The sequence below is a fragment of the Panulirus ornatus genome, chromosome 63 (genome assembly GCF_036320965.1).
Source record: "Panulirus ornatus isolate Po-2019 chromosome 63, ASM3632096v1, whole genome shotgun sequence".
Lineage (NCBI taxonomy): Eukaryota > Metazoa > Arthropoda > Malacostraca > Decapoda > Palinuridae > Panulirus > Panulirus ornatus.
The window spans coordinates 9,097,810-9,122,695 of record NC_092286.1 but is presented as its reverse complement, the minus strand read 5'-3'; the positions used below and the strand labels follow the sequence as shown (position 1 = coordinate 9,122,695).

Below are 24,886 nucleotides of genomic sequence, written 5' to 3'. Positions count from 1 at the left end.
GCAGTCTGTCACACCAAATAGACCAGAATAATACAGCTTATCTGGCAGTTGTATCATTAGACGTAATGTTGAAGCACTAAGATTATCCTCAGAATTTGAAAAAAAAAAAAAAATGCGAAAAAAAAGATGATTAATGCAGTGATCACTGTCTTTATACTGTTCATCTACACTATATGCACAGTTGTAGTAACACGTAATAAACTTGGCTGTTATGAGAAATATTATTGCAAATATCTTGGGATGGGTATGGCCGGCATCAGCTGATGTGCGGCAATGTCTCATAATAAAGACGCGGAAGTTTTATAAACTGTGCCGGACTTTTAAGATAACCAGTTAGCCTCATGTTTCCTTAAATTATTTTTGTAATTTTGTGATAAAATGTGTAGTGGGTCTCAGTTTGCCCGACAGCAGCTTGAGAAGTATGGATGGAAGGAAGGTAAATATGAGACATTTTGGTATCAATGTGTAGTTTACGTACTTTTATTGTATACTAACGCCATACAGTCAGAGAAATGTTCTTGAAAGTTAAATTTCCAAATGTCTAATAATTTTACTGAATGAAAAAATGTAATGTTTATAATAACTTAGGAAAATTTTGAGAAATGTATTATTATTGGTTGGCCAAACGTTATTGTGCCGACAGTATGTTTCCTAGTAACACTTTATCACTTTGATTTATTTAAAATATCGTCCACCACGAGGATACTTAGAGGTAGGCTAGGGATGTAGGAGTAGGTTAGGTTAGGATGGTTTAATTCTTTATGTTAAGTGTTTCCCCGAGTGTTTTGAGAAAATGAAAGGTAAAGGTTCTCTTAACAGCCCAGCCCAGTTGAACTGTAAAACCAAAACTGGCATTTCTAATTATGTATTTTTATTTTTATTAGTAAGTATTTCGAAAAATCTTTCATGTAGAAAAAAGTCTAAAAATCCAGTGGTTATGATGAAATAAGGGAAAATATTAATGTCAGCATATCTTTGATCATGGATGCCTGCATGTTTTACTTTTACTTCAATAACTCACATTTTCTCAGAATTACACAACCTTTTGCTATTGTCATCTTATATGATGACGTTCATTAGGACATAATGCTTAAGAGATGACGTTCATTAGGACATAATGCTTAAGATTATTCTCAGATTGTATTTGTATTCACTGAACATTATATTAGCCTTGCAGAACAAAATCACTCAATATTCAAAGTCATTAGCGATGCAGTCACATTTCTTATTAGGCTCGCAGATGGTAGTTTATGTACTTTTTATACGAACATGAACCAGTTCATAGTGGTGGTGGCTGTGAAGATCAGGGAATGTGAGAGATAAACGTAACAATAGGGGAAACATTACTTGAAATCAACAAAACCTGTTGAAAAGTCATCAGAGATTGTAAATAACATTCAATATCTTTGTTGAAATGTACACAAAATTTGGCATTTCCTTGCCACCTGAAGAAGTTGCACCGGAACTCATTTCTTTGTATTCTGAATGGACATCTCTCAAACCTCCCAACAACTGGATGTTAACATGATGCCATAATTACGTCTGAAATATCAAAAATGAGGTAAATGTTGGCTGCTACTAGAAGATAGAATTTCATAGGTATTGTTCATAGTTAGACATATCTTTTTTTTTTTTTTTTTTTTTTTTTTTTATACTTTGTCACTGTCTCCCGCGTTTGCGAGGTAGCGCAAGGAAACAGACGAAAGAAATGGCCCCCCCCCCCCCCCCATACACATGTATATACACACGTCCACACACGCAAATATACATACCTACACAGCTTTCCATGGTTTACCCCAGACGCTTCACATGCCCTGATTCAATCCACTGACAGCACGTCAACCCCGGTATACCACATCGCTCCAATTCACACCATTCCCTGCCCTCCTTTCACCCTCCTGCATGTTCAGGCCCCGATCACACAAAATCTTTTTCACTCCATCCTTCCACCTCCAACTTGGTCTCCCTCTTCTCCTTGCTCCCTCCACCTCCGACACATATATCCTCCTGGTCAATCTTTCCTCACTCATCCTCTCCATGTGCCCAAACCACTTCAAAACACCCTCCTCTGCTCTCTCAACCACGCTCCTTTTATTTCCACACATCTCTCCCACCCTTACGTTACTCACTCGATCAAACCACCTCACACCACACACTGTCCTCAAACATCTCATTTCCAGCACATCCATCCTCCCGCGCACAACCCCATCCATAGCCCACGCCTCGCAACCATACAACATTGTTGGAACCACTATTCCTTCAAACATACCCATTTTTGCTTTCCGAGATAATGTTCTCGACTTCCACACATTCTTCAAGGCCCCCAGAATTTTCGCCCCCTCCCCCACCCTATGATCCACTTCCGCTTCCATGGTTCCATCCGCTGCCAGATCCACTCCCAGATATCTAAAACACTTCACTTCCTCCAGTTTTTCTCCATTCAAACTCACCTCCCAATTGACTTGACCCTCAACCCCACTGTACCTAATAACCTTGCTTTTATTCACATTTACTCTTAACTTTCTTCTTCCACACACTTTACCAAACTCAGTCACCAGCTTCTGCAGTTTCTCACATGAATCAGCCACCAGCGCTGTATCATCAGCGAACAACAACTGACTCACTTCCCAAGCTCTCTCATCCCCAACAGACTTCATACTTGCCCCTCTTTCCAAAACTCTTGCATTTACCTCCCTAACAACCCCATCCATAAACAAATTAAACAACCATGGAGACAACACACACCCCTGCCGCAAACCTACATTCACTGAGAACCAATCACTTTCCTCTCTTCCTACACGTACACATGCCTTACATCCTCGATAAAAACTTTTCACTGCTTCCAACAACTCTCCTCCCACACCATATATTCTTAATACCTTCCACAGAGCATCTCCATCAACTCTATCATATGCCTTCTCCAGATCCATAAATGCTACATACAAATCCATTTGCTTTTCTAAGTATTTCTCACATACATTCTTCAAAGCAAACACCTGATCCACACATCCTCTACCACTTCTGAAACCACACTGCTCTTCCCCAATCTGATGCTCCGTACATGCCTTCACCCTCTCAATCAACACCCTCCCATACAACTTACCAGGAATACTCAACAAACTTATACCTCTGTAATTTGAGCACTCACTCTTATCCCCTTTGCCTTTGTACAATGGCACTATGCACGCATTCCACCAATCCTCAGGCACCTCACCATGAGTCATACATACATTAAATAACCTTACCAACCAGTCAACAATACAGTCACCCCCTTTTTTAATAAATTCCACTGCAATACCATCCAAACCTGCTGCCTTGCCGGCTTTCATCTTCCGCAAAGCTTTCACTACCTCTTCTCTGTTTACCAAATCATTTTCCCTAACCCTCTCACTTTGCACACCACCTCGACCAAAACACCCTATATCTGCCACTCTATCATCAAACACATTCAGCAAACCTTCAAAATACTCACTCCATCTCCTTCTCACATCACCACTACTTGTTATCACCTCCCCATTTGCGCCCTTCACTGAAGTTCCCATTTGCTCCCTTGTCTTACGCACTTTATTTACCTCCTTCCAGAACATCTTTTTATTCTCCCTAAAATTTAATGATACTCTCTTACCCCAACTCTCATTTGCCCTTTTTTTCACCTCTTGCACCTTTCTCTTGACCTCCTGTCTCTTTCTTTTATACATCTCCCACTCAATTGCATTTTTTCCCTGCAAAAATCGTCCAAATGCCTCTCTCTTCTCTTTCACTAATACTCTTACTTCTTCATCCCACCACTCACTACCCTTTCTAATCAACCCACCTCCCACTCTTCTCATGCCACAAGCATCTTTAGACATATCTATCCTCCCATTTTCCCCAATTTTTGTAGGCCTCCCCACTGTCTCTTTACTTATTGTTTTAGAATGAAAGGAAAGAGCAAAAATTACCACATGCAGACTTACTCTGAAGTAATTATTGGAAATTGTTTTATTTAATCATGCCACCTATTATGGTATTCATTTTTTTGATAACTACTGGTCATTAGATTTGATGCTTGGAATGAAAATTACTTCCATGTATTAATATGCAATGATAAACTAATTAAAAGTATGATGAGTTCTGTGGCCAAGGGAATAAAGAGAAATTAATGTAAACCAAATTGAAACATTTATAAGAATCAATAGAACTATGAAAAGCAAATTAATTCCCTTGCAGCCAAGATTCACTTTATTTATTGATAATATAAATGAACAGTGCCTAGTTTGTTTATGCCTGATTCACATGGACTTAATGATCAAGTAGATAGAAGGATGAGTGGTAGCAATTACATATATTTCTGTTATCACAAAAATTGGTATTGTGGAAGTTTGGTAAGGTGTTCATTGGTTCATTTTGATTTTCGTATGCATTTTGTATACTTCATGTTTCTGAGCTTCATTTTCTATGGTATACTGGATAATTGAACTCAGTGACCAAAACTCCCAATAACTAGCTGGTAATATGTCATAAAATAATCATTTTGAAAGGACAGCAAAAATAGGTAAATCTGCAAATTTGGTTTGGAGAGGCTTTCATATATTCTGTTAATTTCCAGAAATGTTTCACCTTGTTTACAGTGAATAACCATATTTGATATAGCAGACTGAAGTGATTGACCAGAAGGAAAACATTGTATGTGCAGAGAAAAAAAACTGCACATTTGTGGAGAAACTAATTTGTTAATTTGTATTACTTACTGAAATTTTGATGAAAAATAGTGTGGTAACTGAAAAATATGAAGTCAGTTATGACCACCACATAAAATGAAATCCCTCGTTGCTGTTAAAGGTAAAACCATACACAAGTGTATGAAAGGAAAAGTTAAATCCCTTGCTGTTAAAGGTGAAACTATACACAAGTGTATGAAAGGAGCTCGTTGCATCATAATTATTCTAGTGAAAACTTAATATTGTTGTTGTATTATCTGTGTCCTTTTTTCAACATTTTTTCTCTTGGTCATTGAAATAAACTCACAAAAATATTTTTGAATTATCCTATTCTGCTCTCATTTGTCAAGCAATATAAAACTTTACAGATATTCCCCTATCTAGGTCCCCGTGTTTGTGTTGAATTGGGTATTCAAGTAGATATTAGGTTTAGCACTCAAGTGTTTAGCAGTGTCCCAATGCTACATTTATAGTTTAGTTATTTTGTGTTTTTGTAATGACTTACATGCATCTTATATGTGTTGTATTGGCATGGCACTTGTATGTTAGGTGAAATGGCATATGGTCATAAACATAAAGCATATTTATGATGCAGGGAAAGGTTTGGGACGAGAGGAGGGAGGAATGACAGAGGCCTTCAAACCAAAACTTAAGTTTAACAGTGCTGGTCTTGGTTATGATATTGCTCAAGAATACAAATTCCACTGGTGGGACCATGCATTTAATAAGGCTGCGCAGAATATTGAAGTTATAAAAGCCCAGGTAAGGTTTTGCAGTAATTGGCTTTAACATAAAAGTTTTGATCAGTTACACTCTTCCACCATATGCATGGTGTCATGAGAATCTGTAAGCTCTTGCACCATCACATGCTTTTCACTTGTCTTATAGTTGTATCACTCAACCAATGTGTAAGTGAACTAAGAATATTGAATCCTCTCATGCCTACATGTTTGATCAGCTACCATGTTAAGATTTCTCCCCCCCACAAAAATCATATTTATAGATTTGAAGGACTAATGGGGAATGAGACAGTGATTAGTAGTCTTTGAAAATGCAAAATTTGAGAAAGTAGAATGGGCCACTAAGTTGCATATAAATGTAAATATGGCAAAGTATTAGAAGGAAAGAGTAACGGACTGAAGAAAAAGTACTCTCTTTATATCTTTATGTTTTTGCTAAAGTGTCCTCTTTTGAACACATTCTTGTTAGTACTTCCTCCAGTATCTTATTTTTCTATGAGACCCATCAGAGTAATAATATATTCAGTAACTCCTTTAATATTGCCTTATAACCTTCATTCACAGTTCCATTTATGAGGAGGAATCTGTGCTTGTTCTATTGCCAATGTTACTCTTGAATTTCCTTTTGAACCTTGTGTTTTCAAAACATGACATCATCTGGCGTAAGATTTGTCTTCCACCTACTACTGTTTATAAGTGTCACATACTCCTTGTTCTTCAGACTTTAATAGCATCCTTTTACAGTGTAAATTCCTCCCACAAGTTTGACATCTTATCCTTAGGCTGAGATTCTCTACTTAAAGAGACTTCAATATACATCACTCAGGAAGTTTGAAATATTTCCACACAGTTGCTAGGGATACGTTGAGGCCCTCATGTTTTCCATTTTTATATGTAGCACAATATCAGTTACCATATTCCTACTTCAAACATGACCACTCTCCCAACTCAAGATTTGATTTTTATTTCTAACCATATGCATTCTTCTTACAAATTCTAGCTCTCAGTTGGTTTATCTGACCACACACTTTTTGACATCTCTTTAGTCACTGCACCTATCACCAGCATTGGCATGTTAATACTTTAATAGCATTGATTAAAGATGCATGACTATTTTGATTTTCCGTGGAAAGATTACTGCCTCCCCTCTGACATTGCTTCTGAGGGTATATATCCCCTCTTCCTGTAAGAATATCTCTTCATTCATTTCATGGTTTAACCAATCCTATTCGGAAGGGATGTACTTCTGAGCTTGTGTTTGTGTTTGCTTGTAAGCTTTGCTTCCGTTTGAAATTATAACTGTCCTTTTCTTGGACAAATGCATTGGCACAGCCTCTTCCAAAGAAGAGTAACTGTTCTAACTCTTCCAAGTATTATCCTATTTCTTTGACTTTGCTGTTTCCAAAGTATTTTGAGTACCTCATCAACAACCATTTCCTTAAGCATCTAAAATATTACATGGCTTTCACAAGGGAATTCTGTGTTGTAGCCCTTGATATCTCTTAAGGTTTTGACAGGGTGTGGCATCAGAATCTGGTCTCCAAACTCCCATAATTTAGCACTCCTACTCTGCTTCCTTTCAAATTGGTCTGACTCTGTAATTGATAATGGATCAAGTTCTTCATCTTTCCTGATCAACATATGTGTCCTTCAGAGTTTTCTGCATTTCCCATTCTTAACCTCTTTTTATCTGTGATTTCATTTCTTCATCAGAGAAATGTCGTCATACACAACCCACCTCTGCATTGATACATTTCTTGCAAGTTTCTTCCATCTCTTGTTTGACCTTCACCTTGTGTCAGTACAACTTCCTATGCAGTATTAATTTATATTTGAAAAGGTCTTCCTTGTAGGTTACTTTTGATTTATTTACAATCAACATCTCCAGAACCAAGTTTCTTCAAGTGTGTCTTTCTAAAAGTCCCCACACAAAAACAACAGCTGGAAATCTCAACATCTGTGTCTGCTATTGCTCAAAAGAGGAAGGTGTTCTTTATCAAAAGCTCTGATTCTTTTTCTTTTCTCCTGGATTCTTTACCTCTCCCTTTTCTATGTATCATTTAAGGCCTGGGCTCGATAACTGCGCCTTCTATTTCTCTCCACACAGGCAGAGAGTATCACATTTCAAATATTGCTCCTGCTTTCCTAAACTAATTCTGGGCAAAAATCCCCAAGTAAGAGTCATTTTCTTTCATTAGTTTAGCACAATATATGAATTCTGCAAGCACTACGTATACTTCTTGTGAATTTGTATTTTGTAAAAAATGATGGAAGCATTTTACAAATAGGTATCCTTTTCATTGTCTTCCTCTGGAAAGAAACAGGAATCTTACAAGGTGTTAAGTTATAGCTTCTTTATATGCTTCAAACCCAGTCATTTTTGTGTACAGGATGGGTCAGTGCAACTCGTAAGGAAGGAGGAACTACACATTAGCAAGAAGAAATCACCTATTGATAAGAAGGCTAAGGTCTATGGGACCTTTGTGAAGGTAATGTTTTAAAACTGCTTCATTAGTGATGTACCTCTGGTAAAACAGATTGAATAATAAAGTTCAATTTTTCTTATTTATTCACACTCATTTTGACATAGGATTACATTCACATTAAATTTTATGTCTGATTTAATAGATGGAGATATGTATCTGTAAATATGAGAAGCAACTGAAGAAAATTTTTTAAAAAGAATATTTGAAAAATAAAACCTAATTGTTATTAATTGTGAGTTGAATATTTTACAATACCATGCTAATGCTGGAAATGGCTAACAGGTATGAAAAAGGAGTTGAATGTTTGAAATTTTGGCCCAAGGACAAGATATATGCATCATACTATGTATGTGAACTTACAAGAACATATAGTTTGGCCATAGTAGTGTATTGTACTATCATCAGAGCACTTGTTTCTCATTAGGTTAATGTGTTAGTATGGCTTTCTTATGTATTACACAAGTTGGCTATGTAAAGAATGATAGCTTTAGAGAAAGGGGTATTTTTGAGTAATGTCTGATTGAGAGGGTCACACAGAAAGATTTACCATGAGGATCTGTATAAGTGGAAGGATTAAGGTGGAGAGGAGGACCAATAAAAGATGGAAGGCTGGAGGCTTAACAGTAGTGGGATCTGAACACTCAGGTGGATGAAAGGTGTGTATAAAATGGCGAATTGGATCAGTGTGACATATTGGGGGCATGAAGTTGCCAGTGGATTGAGTCAAGGCATTTGATGCGGTCATGGTAAACTAGAGTACTTTTCTTATTTTTCTACATGACAGCATGAGTTGCTGTGTGTGAGGCCATTGTTTTTGTAATCCTGATGCTATTTAGCTAAGAAAGGAGAGGCATGTAGATAATTGAGGCTTGACTAATCATCCCTTCTGAGTGACAAGAACAGGTATATTTACAGTTATTATACTTTGTCGCTGTCTCCCGTGTTAGCGAGGTAGCACAAGGAAACAGACGAAAGAATGGCTCAACCCACCCACATACTTATGTATATATATACACGTCCACACACGCACATATACATAGCTATACATCTCAATGTATACATATATATATATATATATATATATATATATATATATATATATATATATATATATAAAAATATATATATATATATATATATATATATATATATATATATATATATATATATATATATATATATGTATACATTTTTTTTTTTTTTTTATATACTTTGTCGCTGTCTCCCGCGACATATGTATATATGTATACATATATACATATATACAAAAGAAGGAATAGAGAAGGGGGCCAGGTGAGGATATTCCCTTAAAGGCCCAGTTCTCTGTTCTTAACGCTACCTCGCTAACGCGGGAAATGGCGAATAGTTTGAAAGAAAGAAAGATATATATATATATATATATATATATATATATATATATATATATATATATATATATATATATATATATATATTATATATATATATATATATATATATATATATATATATATATATATATATATATACACACACACAGACATATACATATATATACACATGTACATAATTCATACTGTCTGCCCTTATTCATTCCCATCGCCACCCCACCACACATGAAATGACAACCCCTCCCCCTGCATGTGTGCGAGGTAGCGCTAGGAAAAGACAACAAAGGCCACATTCGTTCACACTCAGTCTCTAGCTGTCATGTATGATGCACCAACACCACAGCTCCCTTTCCACATCCAGGCCCCACAGAACTTTCCATGGTTTACCCCAGATGCTTCACATGCCCTGGTTCAATCCATTGACAGCACGTCGACCCCGGTATACCACATCGTTCCAGTTCACTCTATTCCTTGCAAGCCTTTCACCCTCCTGCATGTTCAGGCCCTGATCACTCAAAATCTTTTTCACTCCATCTTTCCACCTCCAATTTGGTCTCCTACTTCTCGTTCCCTCCACCTCTGATACATATATCCTCTTTGTCAATCTTTCCTCACTCATTCTCTCCATGTGACCAAACCATTTCAAAACACCCTATTCAGCTCTCTCAACCACACTCTTTTTATTGCCATGCATCTCTCTTACCCTTTCATTACTTAATCAAACCACCTCACACCACATATTGTCTTCAAACATCTCATTTTCAGCACATCCACCCTCCTGCGCACAACTCTTTCTATAGCCCACGCCTCGCAACCATATATCATTGTTGGAACCACTATTCCTTCAAACATACCCATTTTTGCTTTCCAAGATAACGTTCTCGACTTCCACACATTTTTCAAGGCTCCCAGAACTTTTGCCCCCTCCCCACCCTATGATTCACTTCTGCTTCCATGGTTCCATCCGCTGCCAAATCCACTCCCAGATATCCAAACCACTTCACTTCCTCCAGTATTTCTCCATTCAAACTCACCTCCCAATTGACTTGTCCCTCAGCCCTACTGTACCTAATAACCTTGCTCTTATTCACATTTACTCTCAGCTTTCTTCTTTCACACACTTTACCAAACTCAGTCACCAGCTTCTGCAGTTTCTCACCCGAATCAGCCACCACCACTATATCATCAGCGAACAACAACTGACTCACTTCCCAAGCTCTCTCATCCACATCAGAATGCATACTTGCCCCTCTTTCCAAAACTCTTGCATTCACCTCCCTAACAACCCCATCCATAAACAAATTAACCATGGAGACATCACACACCCCTGCCGCAAACCAACATTCACTGAAAACCAATCCTTTTCCTCTCTTCTTACTCGTACACATGCCTTACATCCTCGATAAAAACTTTTCACTGCTTCTAACAACTTGCCTCCCACACCATATATTCTTAATACTTTCCACAGAGCATCTCTATCAACTCTGTCATATGCCTTCTCCAGATCCATAAATGCTACATACAAATCCATTTGCTTTTCTAAGTATTTCCCACATACATTCTTTAAAACAAACACCTGATCCACACATCCTCTACCACTTCTGAAACCACACTGCTCTTTCCCAATCTGATGCTCTGTTTTTGCCTTCACCCTCTCAATCAATACCCTCCCATATAATTTCCCAGGAACACTCAACAAACTTATACCTCTGTAATTTGTACAATGGCACTATGCAAGCATTCTGCCAATCCTCAGGCACCTCACCATGAGTCATACATACATTAAATAACCTTACCAACCAGTCAACAATACAGTCACCCCCTTTTTTGATAAATTCCATTCCAATACCATCCAAACCTGCTGCCTTGCCGGCTTTCATCTTCCGCAAAGCTTTTACTACCTCTTCTCTGTTTACCAAATCAAGAACAGGTATCAAATGAAATTATCATTTGGTTAGATATATATAAATAATTCCATGCATCATGTATGAGATTACTGTTTTAGCAGTTTTTTTATTCCTTAAATGCAAAAGGGAATTAAAATGACTTGAAAGTAACCTAAATAAATTCCTTTTGTAGCAAATTACTGACTTTTATACTTCAGTTTAAATTAGTCATCATAGTGTCTCTGCAACAGGTGTGTTTATTAGATTTTTACCTTGACAGTATTGAGTAAATGCAGTGTTTGCATCCCACCATCTTTATGTATGTCAGTTTGGCTCACATGTAGTGAACATGCCTTTAGTATAAGTTAGAGTGTCTGCAGTTGGATGTCATGTACAGAAAGTGAGTTTAACACTAGTAAACTTTTCTCTGTGCTTTATCATATCAACATCATAGAAGAAGTTCCAGCAGTGCCTCTGTTTTTGTCTGTAAGGTTTATATATGTCACAAAGTGAACCCACAATAAAGTATTTTGAGGTAAGGCCTAGCGTGATACAGATTTTTGTAAACTCTAGTTTGCACTGCATCATTTCCATATTAGTTTATTGTGTTTACATTGGTTTGTTACTGGATGAGCATTGTATACTCAGGAGGATTCTTGACTTAATTCATGAGTTGATCAGTCATGGTTGGGATCGTAACAGTCATTTTCATTAATACATGATAATTGTTTAAATCAAGTTGTAAGAAGTGTCTCCAGTTAGTCTTTGTGTTTATTGTAAAAGGTTACAGCAAGACTTACTTCAATTTAGCTTTCAATTTTCTCCTAAAGGGTGGAACATTAGTTGGAGAGAAGGAAGAGAAAGAAAATTTGGACAGGGAAGAGTCTGAAGACAAGCAGGACTTGTCACTCTCATTAACAGATGAGGAGTTGTTCAAGTTATGCGGTAAACGAACAGGACACAAGTAAGGTTTTGACATTAGTATTTCCAAGATCCAGAATAATTAAGTTTTGCAATGCTGGAATATGTATATCAAGAATAAATGCAAAAATGGGCAACTTTAACCACATAGTAGAACCATGATAATTGAGACTGAAAAAGGTAAATTTTGTGTAGTTTGCAGAAATCATTAGAAACGTTTTAGAGGCAGTAGTAGAGAACTAAATTCTGAATGACAAGGCTTGCAAATGATTGAGGCACATGCAGAGGATGAGAGAAAACACACAAATAGGATCTGTTCGTCAGAAGCAGATGGGGCAAGATTTTGCCGGGAGGTAGAGATAATGTGTAGCACTCACCACATCATGTTCGTTGAGTTGTACCATTTTTCTTAGTAGCAACTCATGAATAATTATTTAGCCATTAGTCTGATCTTGATTTAATGAGTTATTTAAGTGAAGTTTGTAAAGCACTAGAACCTAATGGTCATTTGGTACTTTTTAAAGGAAAAATATAGAAAACAATATATTTACATAAAAGTATGCATTTTGACTTCATTTAAAAGGTATCAAAACACAGGTCTTATCTTTATTGAAATGTTTCTATTTCTCTTCCTATTGCATTTAGTAATTTTTCAAGCTTTGTCACACATATTCTCATCTGATGTCATTTTAGTTTGTTCCCAGGAATTACTACCGATTACATGAATCTGAATTTCCCTTGCTCAGATGCTTTCATATTTAAAAAGTTATTCATTAGATATCTAAGGAAATAATTGTCTGAGCATTAGCAGCTGTATTATATTAATGATTTTTGTCCTAATTAAGTACAATCTGCCACTTCTAAAACAAAGATTAATCTGTTTAGGGGAGCTCGGCATGGTCTGACAATGTCAGCCAAGCTGGCAAGAGTGGCGGAACAGGATCAACTGTTGATGGAGAATTGGACAAAATCATCTGAACACTTCAAACAGGAGCCTTGTAATAGTAAAACAGAAAAAAAGAAAAAGAAGAAACAAAGAGTTGGTGATGCCTCTGAGGTGAATTTTAAACAACCTGATATTGAAATATCTGTTGTGAAAAAACTCAAAGCATCTGGGAATGAAGATGCTTTCTTGTCCGCTAAAGACATTGAAGAGAATGAGCAGAGTTCCAAAAGAAGAAGAATGAAGAAGTATAACCATAAAATAATGGAATGTGTGGAAAATGCTTCTTTAGACAATAGTTATTCTGAAGATCTATTAGTGAGGAATATTCACTCAACACATGTAGAAAATAATGATATAAAGAACACCAGTAAGATTGAGAATAAAAAAGGAAAGAATAATATATCTATTGCAGGTGACGTGGATGAACATACAGCCAATGGTACAGAGGGACAGGGAGTGGTAGTGAAGAAAAAGAATAATATAACTAATGCCATTGATGTGAGCAAATATACCATAGTTGGTGAAGGAAAGCAAGCTGAGGAAGGGAAGAAAAAGAAGGCAAAAAAAGAAAAGGACTTAAATGAGAAAAAAAACATATCTAATGAAGGAATTGAAGAAACTAATCTTGACAAGAAAAAGGAAATAGAAGAGATTGAGACAGTAGATTTTTGCGGTGAAACATTTGAATCAAGAAAAAAAAAGAAACACAAGTATAGTGATGATGTACAACAGGTGGACCATCATAAGCTTCCATATCTACCTCATAGAAAAAAGAAAAAGAAAAATATTTAAATATAAGTAAACTTCGTTGTTCTATAATACTTTAAATCATGATGATTTAGCTTCTCTTTTCATCAGTAAGGGAAATCATAAAAGTTACATGTATATGAAGGATTAGTGAAGAAAATGTTAATCTAATCTTTTAAATACATTTTAAGAGGGTGTGCAGTTGACCAAAGGACCTCGCTAGCTAGTACTTAGTATGTTTATATGCACTGAGTTGGCACCACTGTATAGGGAGGAGTCAGGGTGCGTGGAACAAGATCAAGGGAAGGAGTAGCACTACTCCTGAAACAGGAGTGGTGGGAGTATGTGATGGAGTGTAAAACTGAAAGTGGATGTAGAGAGATGAATGATTATTGGTGCTTATGCACCTGGGCATGAGAAGAGAGATCATGAGAGGCAAGTGTTTTGGGAACAAAGTGAGTGTGTTAGTTTTGATGCACAAGACCGGGTTATAGTGATGGGTGATTTGAATGCAAAGGTCTTTAATGTGGCAGTTAAGGGAATAATTGGTGTACATGGGGTGTTCAGTGTTGTAAATGGAAATGATGAAGAGCTTGTAGATTTGTGCACCGAAAAAGGACTGGTGATTGGGAATACCTGGTTTAAAAAGAAACATATACATAAGTATACGTATGTAGGTAGGAGATATGGCTAGAGAGCGTTATTGGATTATGTGTTAATTGATAGGCACGCGAAAGAGAGACTTTTGGACGTTAATGTGCTGAGAGGGATGTCTGATCATTATATTGTCGAGGCGAAGGTGAAGATTTGTTGAGGTTTTCAGAAAAGAAGAGAGAATGTTGGGGTGAAGAGAGTGGTGAGAGTAAGTGAGCCTGGGAAGGAGACTTGTGTGAGGAAGTACCAGGAGAGACTGAGTACAGAATGGAAGAAGATGAGAACAAAGGACGTAAGGGGAATGGAGGAGGAATGGGATGTGTTTAGGGAAGCAGTGATGGCTTGCATAAAAGATGTTTGTTGCATGGGAGGTAGGCAGATTAGAAAGGGTAGTGAGTGGTGGGATGAAGAAGTAAGATTATTAGTGAAAGAGAAGAGAGAGGCATTTGGACAATTTTTGAAGGGAAATAATGCAAATGATTGGGAGATGTATAAAAGAAAGGGCAGAGGTATAAAGGTATAAAAGAGAGGGCAAATGAGAGTTGGGGTGAGAGAGTATCTTTAAATTTTAGGGAGACTAAAAAGATGTTTTGGAAGGAGGTAAATAAAGTGCCTAAGACAAGGGAACAAATGGGAACATCGGTGAAGGGGGCTAATGGGGAGGTGATAACAAGTAGTGGTGATGTGAGAGGGAGATGGAGTGAGTAATTTGAAGGTTTGTTGAATGTGTTTGATAATAGAGTGGCAGATATAGGGTGTTTTGGTCGAGGTGGTGTGCAAAGTGAGAGGGTTAGGGAGAATGATTTGGTAAACAGAGAAGAGATAGTAAAAGCTTTGTGGAAGATGAAAGCCGGCAAGGCAGCGGGTTTGGATGGTATTGCAGTGGAATTTATTAGAAAAGGGAGTGACTGTGTTGTTGACAGGTTCATGAGGTTATTTAATGCATGTATGACTCATGGTGAGGTACCTGAGGATTGGCGGAATGCATGCATAGTGCCATTGTACAAAGGGAAAGGGGATAAAGGTAAGTGTACAAGTTACAGACGTATAAGTTTGTTGAGTATTCCTGGTAAATTATATGGGAGGATATTGATTGAGAGGGTGAAGGCATGTACAGAGCATCAGATTGGGGAAGAGCAGTGTGGTTTCAGAAGTGGTAGAGGATGTGTGGATCAGGTGTTTGCTTTGAAGAATGTATGTGAGAAATACTTCAAAAAGCAAATGGATTTGTATGTAGCATTTATGGATCTGGAGAAGTCATATGATAGAGTTGATAGAGATGCTCTGTGGAAGGTATTAAGAAAATATGTTGTGAGAGGCAAGTTGTTAGAAGCTGTGAAAAGTTTTTATCGAGAGGATGGAAGGCATGTGTACAAGTAGGAAGAGAGGAGAGTGATTGGTTCTCAGTGAATGTTGGTTTGCGGCAGGGGTGCGTAATGTTTCCATGGTTGTTTAATTTGTTTATGGATGGGGTTGTTAGGGAGGTGGATGCAAGAGTTTTGGAGAGAGGGGCAAGTATGCAGTCTGTTGTGGATGAAAGAGCTTGGGAAGTGAGTCAGTTGTTGTTCGCTGATGATACAGTGCTGATGGCTGACTCGGGTGAGAAACTGCCAAAGCTGGTGACTGAGTTTGGTAAAGTGTGTGAAAGAAGAAAGCTGAGAGTAAATATGAATAAGAGCAAGGTTATTAAGTACAGTAGGGTTGAGGAACAAGTCAATTGGGAGGTAAGTTTGAATTGAGAAAAACTGGAGGAAGTGAAGTGTTTTAGAAATCTGGGAGTGGATTTGGCAGTGGATGGAACCATGGAAGTGGAAGTGAGTCACAGGGTGGGGGAAGGTGCAAAAGTTCTGGTAGCGTTGAAAAATGTATGGAAGGCGAGAACATTATTTCGGAAAGCAAAAATGGGTATGTTTGAAGGAATAGTGGTTCCAACCATGTTATATGGTTGCAAGGCATGGACTATAGATAGAGCTGTGTATATATGTATATGTCTGTGTATGCATATGTTATGTATATGTATGTATATATGCATGTATGTGTATCTATGTATATATACATGTGTATGTGGGTGGGTTGGGCTATTCCTTGTCCATTTCCTTGTGCTACCTCGCTGAAACAGGAGACAACGATTAAGTATATTTTTTTCTTTTTAGTATACTTTGTCGCTGTTTCCTGTGTTAGCAAGGTAGTGCAAGGAAACAGACGAAAGAATGACCCAACCCGCCCACATACACATGTATATACATACACGTCCACACACGCCTTTATTCATTCCCGTTGCCACCCCGTCACACATGAAATGACGACAACAACAACAACACCCCCCCCTCGATGTGCGCGAGGTAGCGCTAGGAAAAGACAACACAGGCCACATTCGTTCACAGTCTCTAGCTGTCATGTATAATGCACTGAAACCACAGCTCCCTTTCCACATCCAGGCCCCACAAAACTTTCCATGGTTTACCCCAGACCCTTCACATGCCCTGGTTCAATCCATTGGCAGCACATCCACCCCAGTATACCACATCGCTCCAATTCATTCTTTTCCTTGCATGTCTTTCACCCTCCTGTATGTTCAGGCCCAGATCGCTGAAATTTTTTTCTTTCCATCCTTCCACCTCCATTTTGGTCTCCCGCTTCTCCTACTTCCCCCCACCTCTGACACATATATCCTCTTTGCCAATCTTTCCTCACTCAGTCTCTCCATGTGTCCAGACCATTTCAACGCACCTTCTCCTGCACTCTCAACCACACTCTTTCTATTACGACACACCTGTTACCCTTTCATTACTTACTCATTGAAACCACCTAACACCACATATTGTCTTCATACATTTCATTTCCAACACATCCAACCTCCTCTGCACAACCCTATCTATAGCCCATGCCTTGCAACCATATAACATTGCGAGTAAAATGATGTGAAGTATTAAATAGATAGCCACTAATTAAAGTCAAGTTGTTCTTGGAGCTATGTCTGGTAGTGTTTTGTGTAACATAATTATGAGGCATATAAAACACCCAAGAATGTAATATTTGTTCTTGTCATGCAGCAGCTTTTGCAGTAATAAAACACCCATCCTGAAAGTTTCTTTACTTTAACATGTAAAATACTCCCATTTTGAAGATTTTTCTTATCATACAAGTACATTGATAAATACACTTATATAATGCTGTGTATTATCTGATTCAGTGTGTCTAAGCCCTTCTTTCATGTAGTTCCATGTTGAACATTTAAAATGGACCTGTCATAATGCATCTACCAACAATGTTTTCTATGTATAATCCTTTGGTACAGCCAAACTGCCTTTGGGTTGGTGCTAGTGTATAGTCTTGCTTACTCCTGCCCTCGCTTATATCTACTATGCTGAAGTATGACTTCCATACTGGTAGAGGTCCAGTCCAAGCTTTCATGAGGGTTGCATTTGTTGACATGGTCTGCCAAAGCTCCTCAATTGCCATGCTGTCAAAGCTTTGCACAGTGACTGGAGCAAGTGGAGAGGAGAGATGCAGAAATCTTATGGCTGTAGAAAACTCTACACATAAGAACAGTTGGACAAATGAAGCTTTGAGATGGTATGGAGGTGATGAACACCAATAAAGATATCTCTGGTAAGAGGACTTGTTGAAATTGATGGAATTTTAAATGACTAAAGATCAGCCAACTAATAAAGGCAGGAGGCATATGTCAACTTACACCACTAAGCTAGTTGAGGGTTGGAATACATAACTAAGAAAAGCAAAATCGATGGAGTAAAAATCCATGATACTTAAAATAGGATAATCATGACCCAAAGTGCTGAATGTACAACAGAGATAATACAAGCACCAAAAAATTATTGGAATAATTTTCTGGAAAGTTTTTCAAAAACAAAGAATTTGACATGTGAAGAGAAGTGAATAAAGTTATGAGAATAGAGCAAAATTATTGCTCATCCTGATCCAATAGGTAAAGCTGAACTCATAAGTAAATGGGCTTATGCCTCCAGCTTTGAAAGTTTATAAGGTGATATACAAGATAGAAATTTCCACTTTAAAAGAAGGCAGTTGTTTGATACACAAATGATAAGATACATGTGTAACATTTATTAAGAGATGAATTATTGAATGCTATCAAAAGGGAACATCCGCTCCAGGGGTGTTGGGTTGACCTATGGTATATTAAATGATCTAGTTGCAAGGGAGAATAGTATTTTATTAGGTCTTACATGTCATTTGAGAAGGGAAAATTACCCAGTAGGTGGAAGATTGGTCTTATTCATCCAATTCCTATAGGTGATAAGATTACAGGCCCATAACTTTAATAACGTTTATGTAAAATGATGAAAAGAATTACAAGTTGATTTATAAATTAGGTAACCTCTTATCTGATAATTTATTTTGGTTTATCAAAGGCAAAAGTACAATTTATTGTTATGAAGTACGAGTAATATGAACAATTATAAGTTTTTGTCAACTTAAAAGGTGCTTTCAATAAAGCATAGATGTAATACTTGAAGAGCTGATGAATAAAGGAGTCAAAACACATTTCGTAAAATGGATTGGTGATTATTTGTCATAAGAGCAATAGTTTGGTTTCAGATCTGGAGAGTTCTTGAGCTGGGTACTCCACAAGTGGTTGTTTTAAGTACCATGATTTTCATTGTTTTAATGAATTGGATAGGCAGACATTTCCAGTAGGTACACAAGTTATAATTTATGCAGATCTCTTATTCCCATGTGTTAATGAAGATTTAATGAATGAGGCATTTTCAGAATTGTGTACATATGGTGTTGGTGGTAAATGGAATCAAAACGATTCTAGTCAGGAGCTGTGAATAACAGAATTATCATGTTTGATACATTAGAAATAGTTGTTATAAATACCAAAAAAAAAGGGGTGACTGTTGTTGACTGGTTGGTAAGGATATTCAATGTATGTATGGTTAATGGTGAATTGCTTGAGGATGGATGGAATGCATGCATAGTGCCATTGTGTAAAGGCAAAGGGGATGAAGGTGATTGTTCAAATGACAGAGGTATAAGTTTGTTGAGTATTCCTGGGAAATTATATGGGAGGGTATTGATTGAGTGTAAAGGCATGTACAGAGCATCAGATCAGGGAAGAGCAGTGTAATTTCAGAAGTGGTGGAGGATGTGTGGATCAGGTGTTTGCTTTGAAGAATGTATGTGAGAAGTACTTGGAAAAACAGATGGACTTGTATGTAGCTTTAATGGATCTGGAGAATGCATATGATAATAGAGATGCTCTGTAGAGGGTATTAAGAGTATATGGTGTGAGAGATAAGTTGCTAGAAGCATTGAAAAGTTTTTACCAAGGATGTAAGGCATGTGTACAAGTAGGAAGAGAGGAAAGTGATTGGTTCCCAGTGAATGTCGGTATGCAGTAAGGGTGCGTGATGTCTCCGTGCTTGTGTATTGTTTATGGATGAGGTTATGGAGGTGAATGCAAGTTTTGGAGAAAGGGGCTAGTATGCAGTCTATTGTGAATGAGAGGGCTTGGGAAGTGAGTCAGTTGTTGTTCGCTGATGATACAGCGCTGGTGGCTGATTGGGGTGAGAAACTGCAGAAGCTGGTGACTGAGTTTGGTAAAGTGTGTGAAAGAAGAAAGCTGAGAGTAAATGTGAATCAGAGCAAGGTTATTAGGTACAGCAGGGTTGAGGGTCAAGTCAATTGGGAGGTAAGTTTGAATGGAGAAAAACTGGAGGAAGTGAAGTGTTTTAGATATCTGGGAGTGGATTTAGCAGTGGATGGAACCATGGAAGTGGGAATGAGTCACAGAGTGGGAGAGGGGACAAAGGTTCTGGGAGCATTAAAGAATGTGTAAGGTGGGAATGTTATCTCAGAGAGCAAAAATGGGTATGTTTGAAGGAATAGTGGTTCCAACAATGTTATATAGTTGTGAGGCGTGGGCTATAGATAGGGTTGTGTGCAGGAGGGTGGATGTGTTGGAAATGAAATGTTTGAGGATAGTATGTGGTGTGAGGTGGTTTGATCAAGCAAGTAATGAAAGGGTAAGAGAGATGTGTGGAAATAAAAAGTGTGTGGTGGTGAGAGCAGAAAAGGGTGTAGTGAAATAGGTCACATGGAGAGAATGCGTGTGGAAAGATTGACAAAGAGGATATGTGTCAGAGGTGGAGGGAACAAGAAGTGGGAGACCAAATTGGAGGTGGAAGGATGGAGTGAAAAAGATTTTGAGTGATCTGGGACTAAACATACAGGAGAGTGAAAGGAATAGTGAATTGAGACAATGTGGTGTACCGGGATTGATGTGCTGTCAATGGATTGAATCAGGGCATGTGAAGCAACTGGGGTAAACCATGGCAAGTTTTGTGGGGCTTGGGTGTGGAAAGGGAGCTGTGGTTTCGGTGCATTACACTTGGAGTGGGGTGCCATTTCATGTGTGGCGGGGTGGCGACGGGAATGGATGAAGGCAGCAAGTGTGGATGTGTACATGTGTATACATGTTTGTATGTATATGCTGGAGTGTATAGGTACATATATATGCGTGTGTGGTCGTTTATGTATATACATGTGTGGGTGGGTTGGGCCATTCTTTCGTCTGTTTCCTTGCACTAGAGATTGTGATGAAGTGGTTTATATTATTTCATTATACTTTGTTGCTGTCTCCTGCGTTAGCGAGGTAGTACAAGGAAACAGACGAAAGAATGGTCCAACCCACCCACATATACATGCCTACACACACATATACATACATACATACATTTCAGTGTATACATACATACACATGTACATACTCATTCATCCTGCTGCCACCCTTGCCACACATGAAATGGCACCCCCCCCTCTCCCCACGTGTGTGTGTGAGCTAGAGCTAGGAAAGAACAAAGGCTACATACATTCACAGTCTCTAGCTGCCATGCGTAATGCACTGAAACCACAACTCCCTTTCCACATCCAGGCCCCACAAAACTTTCCATGGTTTACCCAAGATGCTTCACATGCCCTGGTTTAATCCATTGACAGCACGTCGACCTCAGTATACCACATTGTTCCAATTCACTCTATTCCTTGCATGCCTTTCACACTCCTGTATGTTCAGGCCCAGATCACTCAAAATCTTTTTCACTACATCTTTCCACCTCCAATTTGGTCTCCCACTTCTCGTTCCCTCCACCTCTGACACATACCCTGTTGGTCAATCTTTCCTTGCTCATTCCATGTAACCGAACTATTTCAATACACCCTCTTCTGCTCTCTCAACCACACTATTTTATTACCACACATCTCTCTTACCCTTTCATTACTTAATCAAACCAACTCACACCACATATTGTCCTCAAACATCTCATGTCCAACACATTCACCGTCCTCCACCACGCAACCCTATCTATAGCCCATGCTTCACCATATAACATTGTTGGAACTACTATTCCTTCAAACATACCCATTTTTGCTCTCCAAGATAACGTTCTCGCCTTCCACACATTCTTCAACGCTCCCAGAACCTTTGCCCCCTACCCCACCTGTGACTCGCTTCTGCTTACATGGTTCCATCTGCTGCCAAATCCACTCCCATATGTATAAATCACTTCACTTCCATTTTTTTCTCCAAGTATATTAGTTTCCATGTCAGAAATGCAATAAGCTGTCAAAAATATCTGTACTACAAGTTAAGCCACAAGTGTTAGCAAATAAAAGCTGTGGAATTGGTATATCAGTATCAAGGACTATGTATATTAGTACTGTCAGATCAATGAATGATTACACTGCTGCTGTGCTCATACCAGTTTCACAGACTTGACCCCCTTTGGAAATTGTACAAAATAAAGCAATGAGAATTTTAGGATGGGCAAGAAATTAAGATTATGAAAATGGAATTAAATCTTCCAGATCTACATCACAAGAATTATAGGAAGATGTTGCTGCTGCTTAGGAGAGGTGATAGACTAGTTTTTTAAAATATCAAAGTAGCCATAACTGTTAAACTGAATGGACAAATTTTACTAAGATCATGATGCAGTAAAATATTGTACATCTCTAGAAACTGACGATAGGATTTGACCATGCTTGCAAGATAAAATTTCAGTGGATATTCTTCAGCTGGGCACTAAGAAAGGTGAACTTTGTACATCGGAATTAAAACAAATCTTGTCTAAGTTCGATAGTCTTCACAGATGTAATGTAGTTCATATCTACTTTGATGGCTGTGAATGGTATCAAGGCCAGATGTGGAGCTATAATTTGGGAATGCTTTTAAGTGGATGTAATATTGTACTTATGTATGTATATACATGTGTATGGGGGTGGGTTGGGCCATTTCTTTCGTCTGTTTCCTTGCGCTACCTCGCAAACGTGAGGTAGCGACAAAGCAAAATAAAAAAATAAAATATTGTACGAGCATATATGCAAGAGTTGGCGACTGCAACTGTAAAACTTTAGGCTATATATTTAGGCTTAAAAGTTGCATCAATGAAAGGCAGATATTTTTGCATTTTAGAGTGCTTTATCTTCTAACATTACAAATACTAAGCAGAATTGGCATTTCACTACAGATATCTAGATAGTCACCTAAAAGCTGATGACTACTGTGAAGGTTATGTGGATAACATTTCATTTTTACATTTATTATACTCAACTGCAGACTCCTGCATTAGCAAGGTAGTGCGAGGAAACAAACAAGGAATGGCCTAACCCACCCACATACATGTATATGCATAAACGCCCACACACACATTTCACTGTATACATACAGACATACATATATACACATGTAAATATTTATACTTGCTGCCTTCCTCCCTTCCTGTCAACACCCTCCTCTGCTTTCTCAGCCACACTATTACCACGTCTCTTACCCTTTCATTTCTTAATAAGACCACGTCACACCCCATATTGTCCTCAAAGATTTCATTACCAATACATCCACACAACCCTATCCATAGCCCATGCCTTGCAGCAATATAACAAGGTTGGAACCACTTTTCCTTCAAACATACCCAATTTTGGTCTGATATAATGTTCTCACCTTCCTCATATTCTCCAATGCTCCCAGAACCTTCGCCCCTTCCCCCCCACCCTGTGACTCTCTTCTGCTTCCATGGTTCTATCCGCTGCAAAGTCCACTCCCAGATATCAAACACTTCACTTCCATGCTTTTCTACATTCAAATGTACCTCCTAATTGACTTCTTTCAACCCTGCTCTTATTTACTCCCAACTTTCTTCTTTCACACACTAGCAACTTACCCCAACACCACATACTCTTAAAACCTTAATTTCATATTGACATTTAATTTAAATGGCCAATGGACTGCCTAAGAAATAACCAACTCTGACCAGCGAGTTTCTCAAGAGTGTAATTTAGATAGCAAGGCAAAAATGGTAACGAAAATATTCAGAAACAGATAAAGGAAGCGAAAGTATGAAACATATACTTTATGGTCAAGCATTTACCAGAATATTGTATTTTATATTAAAGATTAGGCTATAAATACGTTTGTTAATGGTAATAGAGAACTGTGTAAACTTTGTAACGTAGAAAAATCATTGCAAGTCGCATAAAATAGAATTGAGAAATCGTTAGTTCCTTTGTGGTCAGTTGGGCAGGTGCATTAGCGGCCTGAAAATTACCACTGATGTGTTAAATCAAACTTTTGAATTCGAATTTGGTAAAATCAATTTTCACTGCAAGATTAACCTATTCACCTCAAAAATTGCTACTTGAAAGTCTTCCCAAGCTCTGTTGTGGCTTTTTATCTTAAAAACATTCGAACCATTTTTGCCTTTCGTATTTTTTTTCATTCATTCATCAATATAAAATTTATTTCGATGTAGGTTGGACAGTTGCAACTAGTAATCATACGCTGTCTAACTTTTTGTATACCTTTATGCTACTAAAAGAGCACCTCAATAAGTAACAATAACATGCAGTCAGTACAACTTGAAATAATAGCTTCTCAGCATTTACAGTAAAGTACATAAGCAAACCACCTGGGATCAAGCAAGCACAGTAATTAAGCAGTTTCTCATGATGGAAGAGCAGGGCATAGGAACCATGCTGCATCCCCTTCATACGTTGAGTTTTCTGTCTAAGCGAGGTAGCACCTTTATCATAAAAGAATACTTAAACCTGGCAGTTTCCTCACCCAGTGTTGTCAATTGCATGTTCTAAAAGTACGTCTGAGTTAGGTTTCAACAGTAGCTAGAAGGCGGGAGCATTAGGTAACAAGTCACTGGGATATTAGCTAGGAGTTTCTGCAAACACTTTGCTAAAGTTACCCTGTCAGTGGCCTGTTAAGTGTTAGGCAGTAAAGTTTGACACACTGGAGACTTGCAATGGCCACCCTCTTGAGGGAGTTCCAGTTGGAACAGGTGTCAGATATAGATGGATGTTGAATTCAAGCTGACAAGTTCCAACGAACATTGCAAAATAGGGCTAAATATCCAAACTATTAAGGTCAAATGAATTTCTGA

The 24,886-nt window shown here is 38.0% G+C and overlaps 1 protein-coding gene across 1 annotated transcript; it reads left to right on the top strand.

The window, feature by feature from the left end:
• Positions 1-280: 280 nt before the first annotated feature.
• LOC139746072 (uncharacterized) lies at positions 281-18,987 on the top strand. Its single transcript, XM_071656918.1, has 5 exons — positions 281-436; positions 5,296-5,462; positions 7,831-7,929; positions 12,013-12,146; positions 12,989-18,987. Exons 1-5 carry the CDS (start codon positions 379-381, stop codon positions 13,839-13,841), a joined length of 1,311 nt encoding a protein of 436 aa, XP_071513019.1. The 5' UTR covers positions 281-378; the 3' UTR covers positions 13,842-18,987.
• The last annotated feature ends 5,899 nt before the right edge of the window (positions 18,988-24,886 follow it).

What these genes read in the sequence shown, in the direction of transcription:
- LOC139746072 (XM_071656918.1), top strand. Translation starts at nt 379, where the DNA reads ATGTGTAGTGGGTCTCAGTTTGCCCGACAGCAGCTTGAGAAGTATGGA. An exon ending in TTGAAGTTATAAAAGCCCAG is followed by an intron (nt 5,463 to 7,830) that starts GTAAGGTTTTGC and finishes TTTTGTGTACAG; the next exon opens with GATGGGTCAGTGCAACTCGT. An exon ending in GGTAAACGAACAGGACACAA is followed by an intron (nt 12,147 to 12,988) that starts GTAAGGTTTTGA and finishes TAATCTGTTTAG; the next exon opens with GGGAGCTCGGCATGGTCTGA.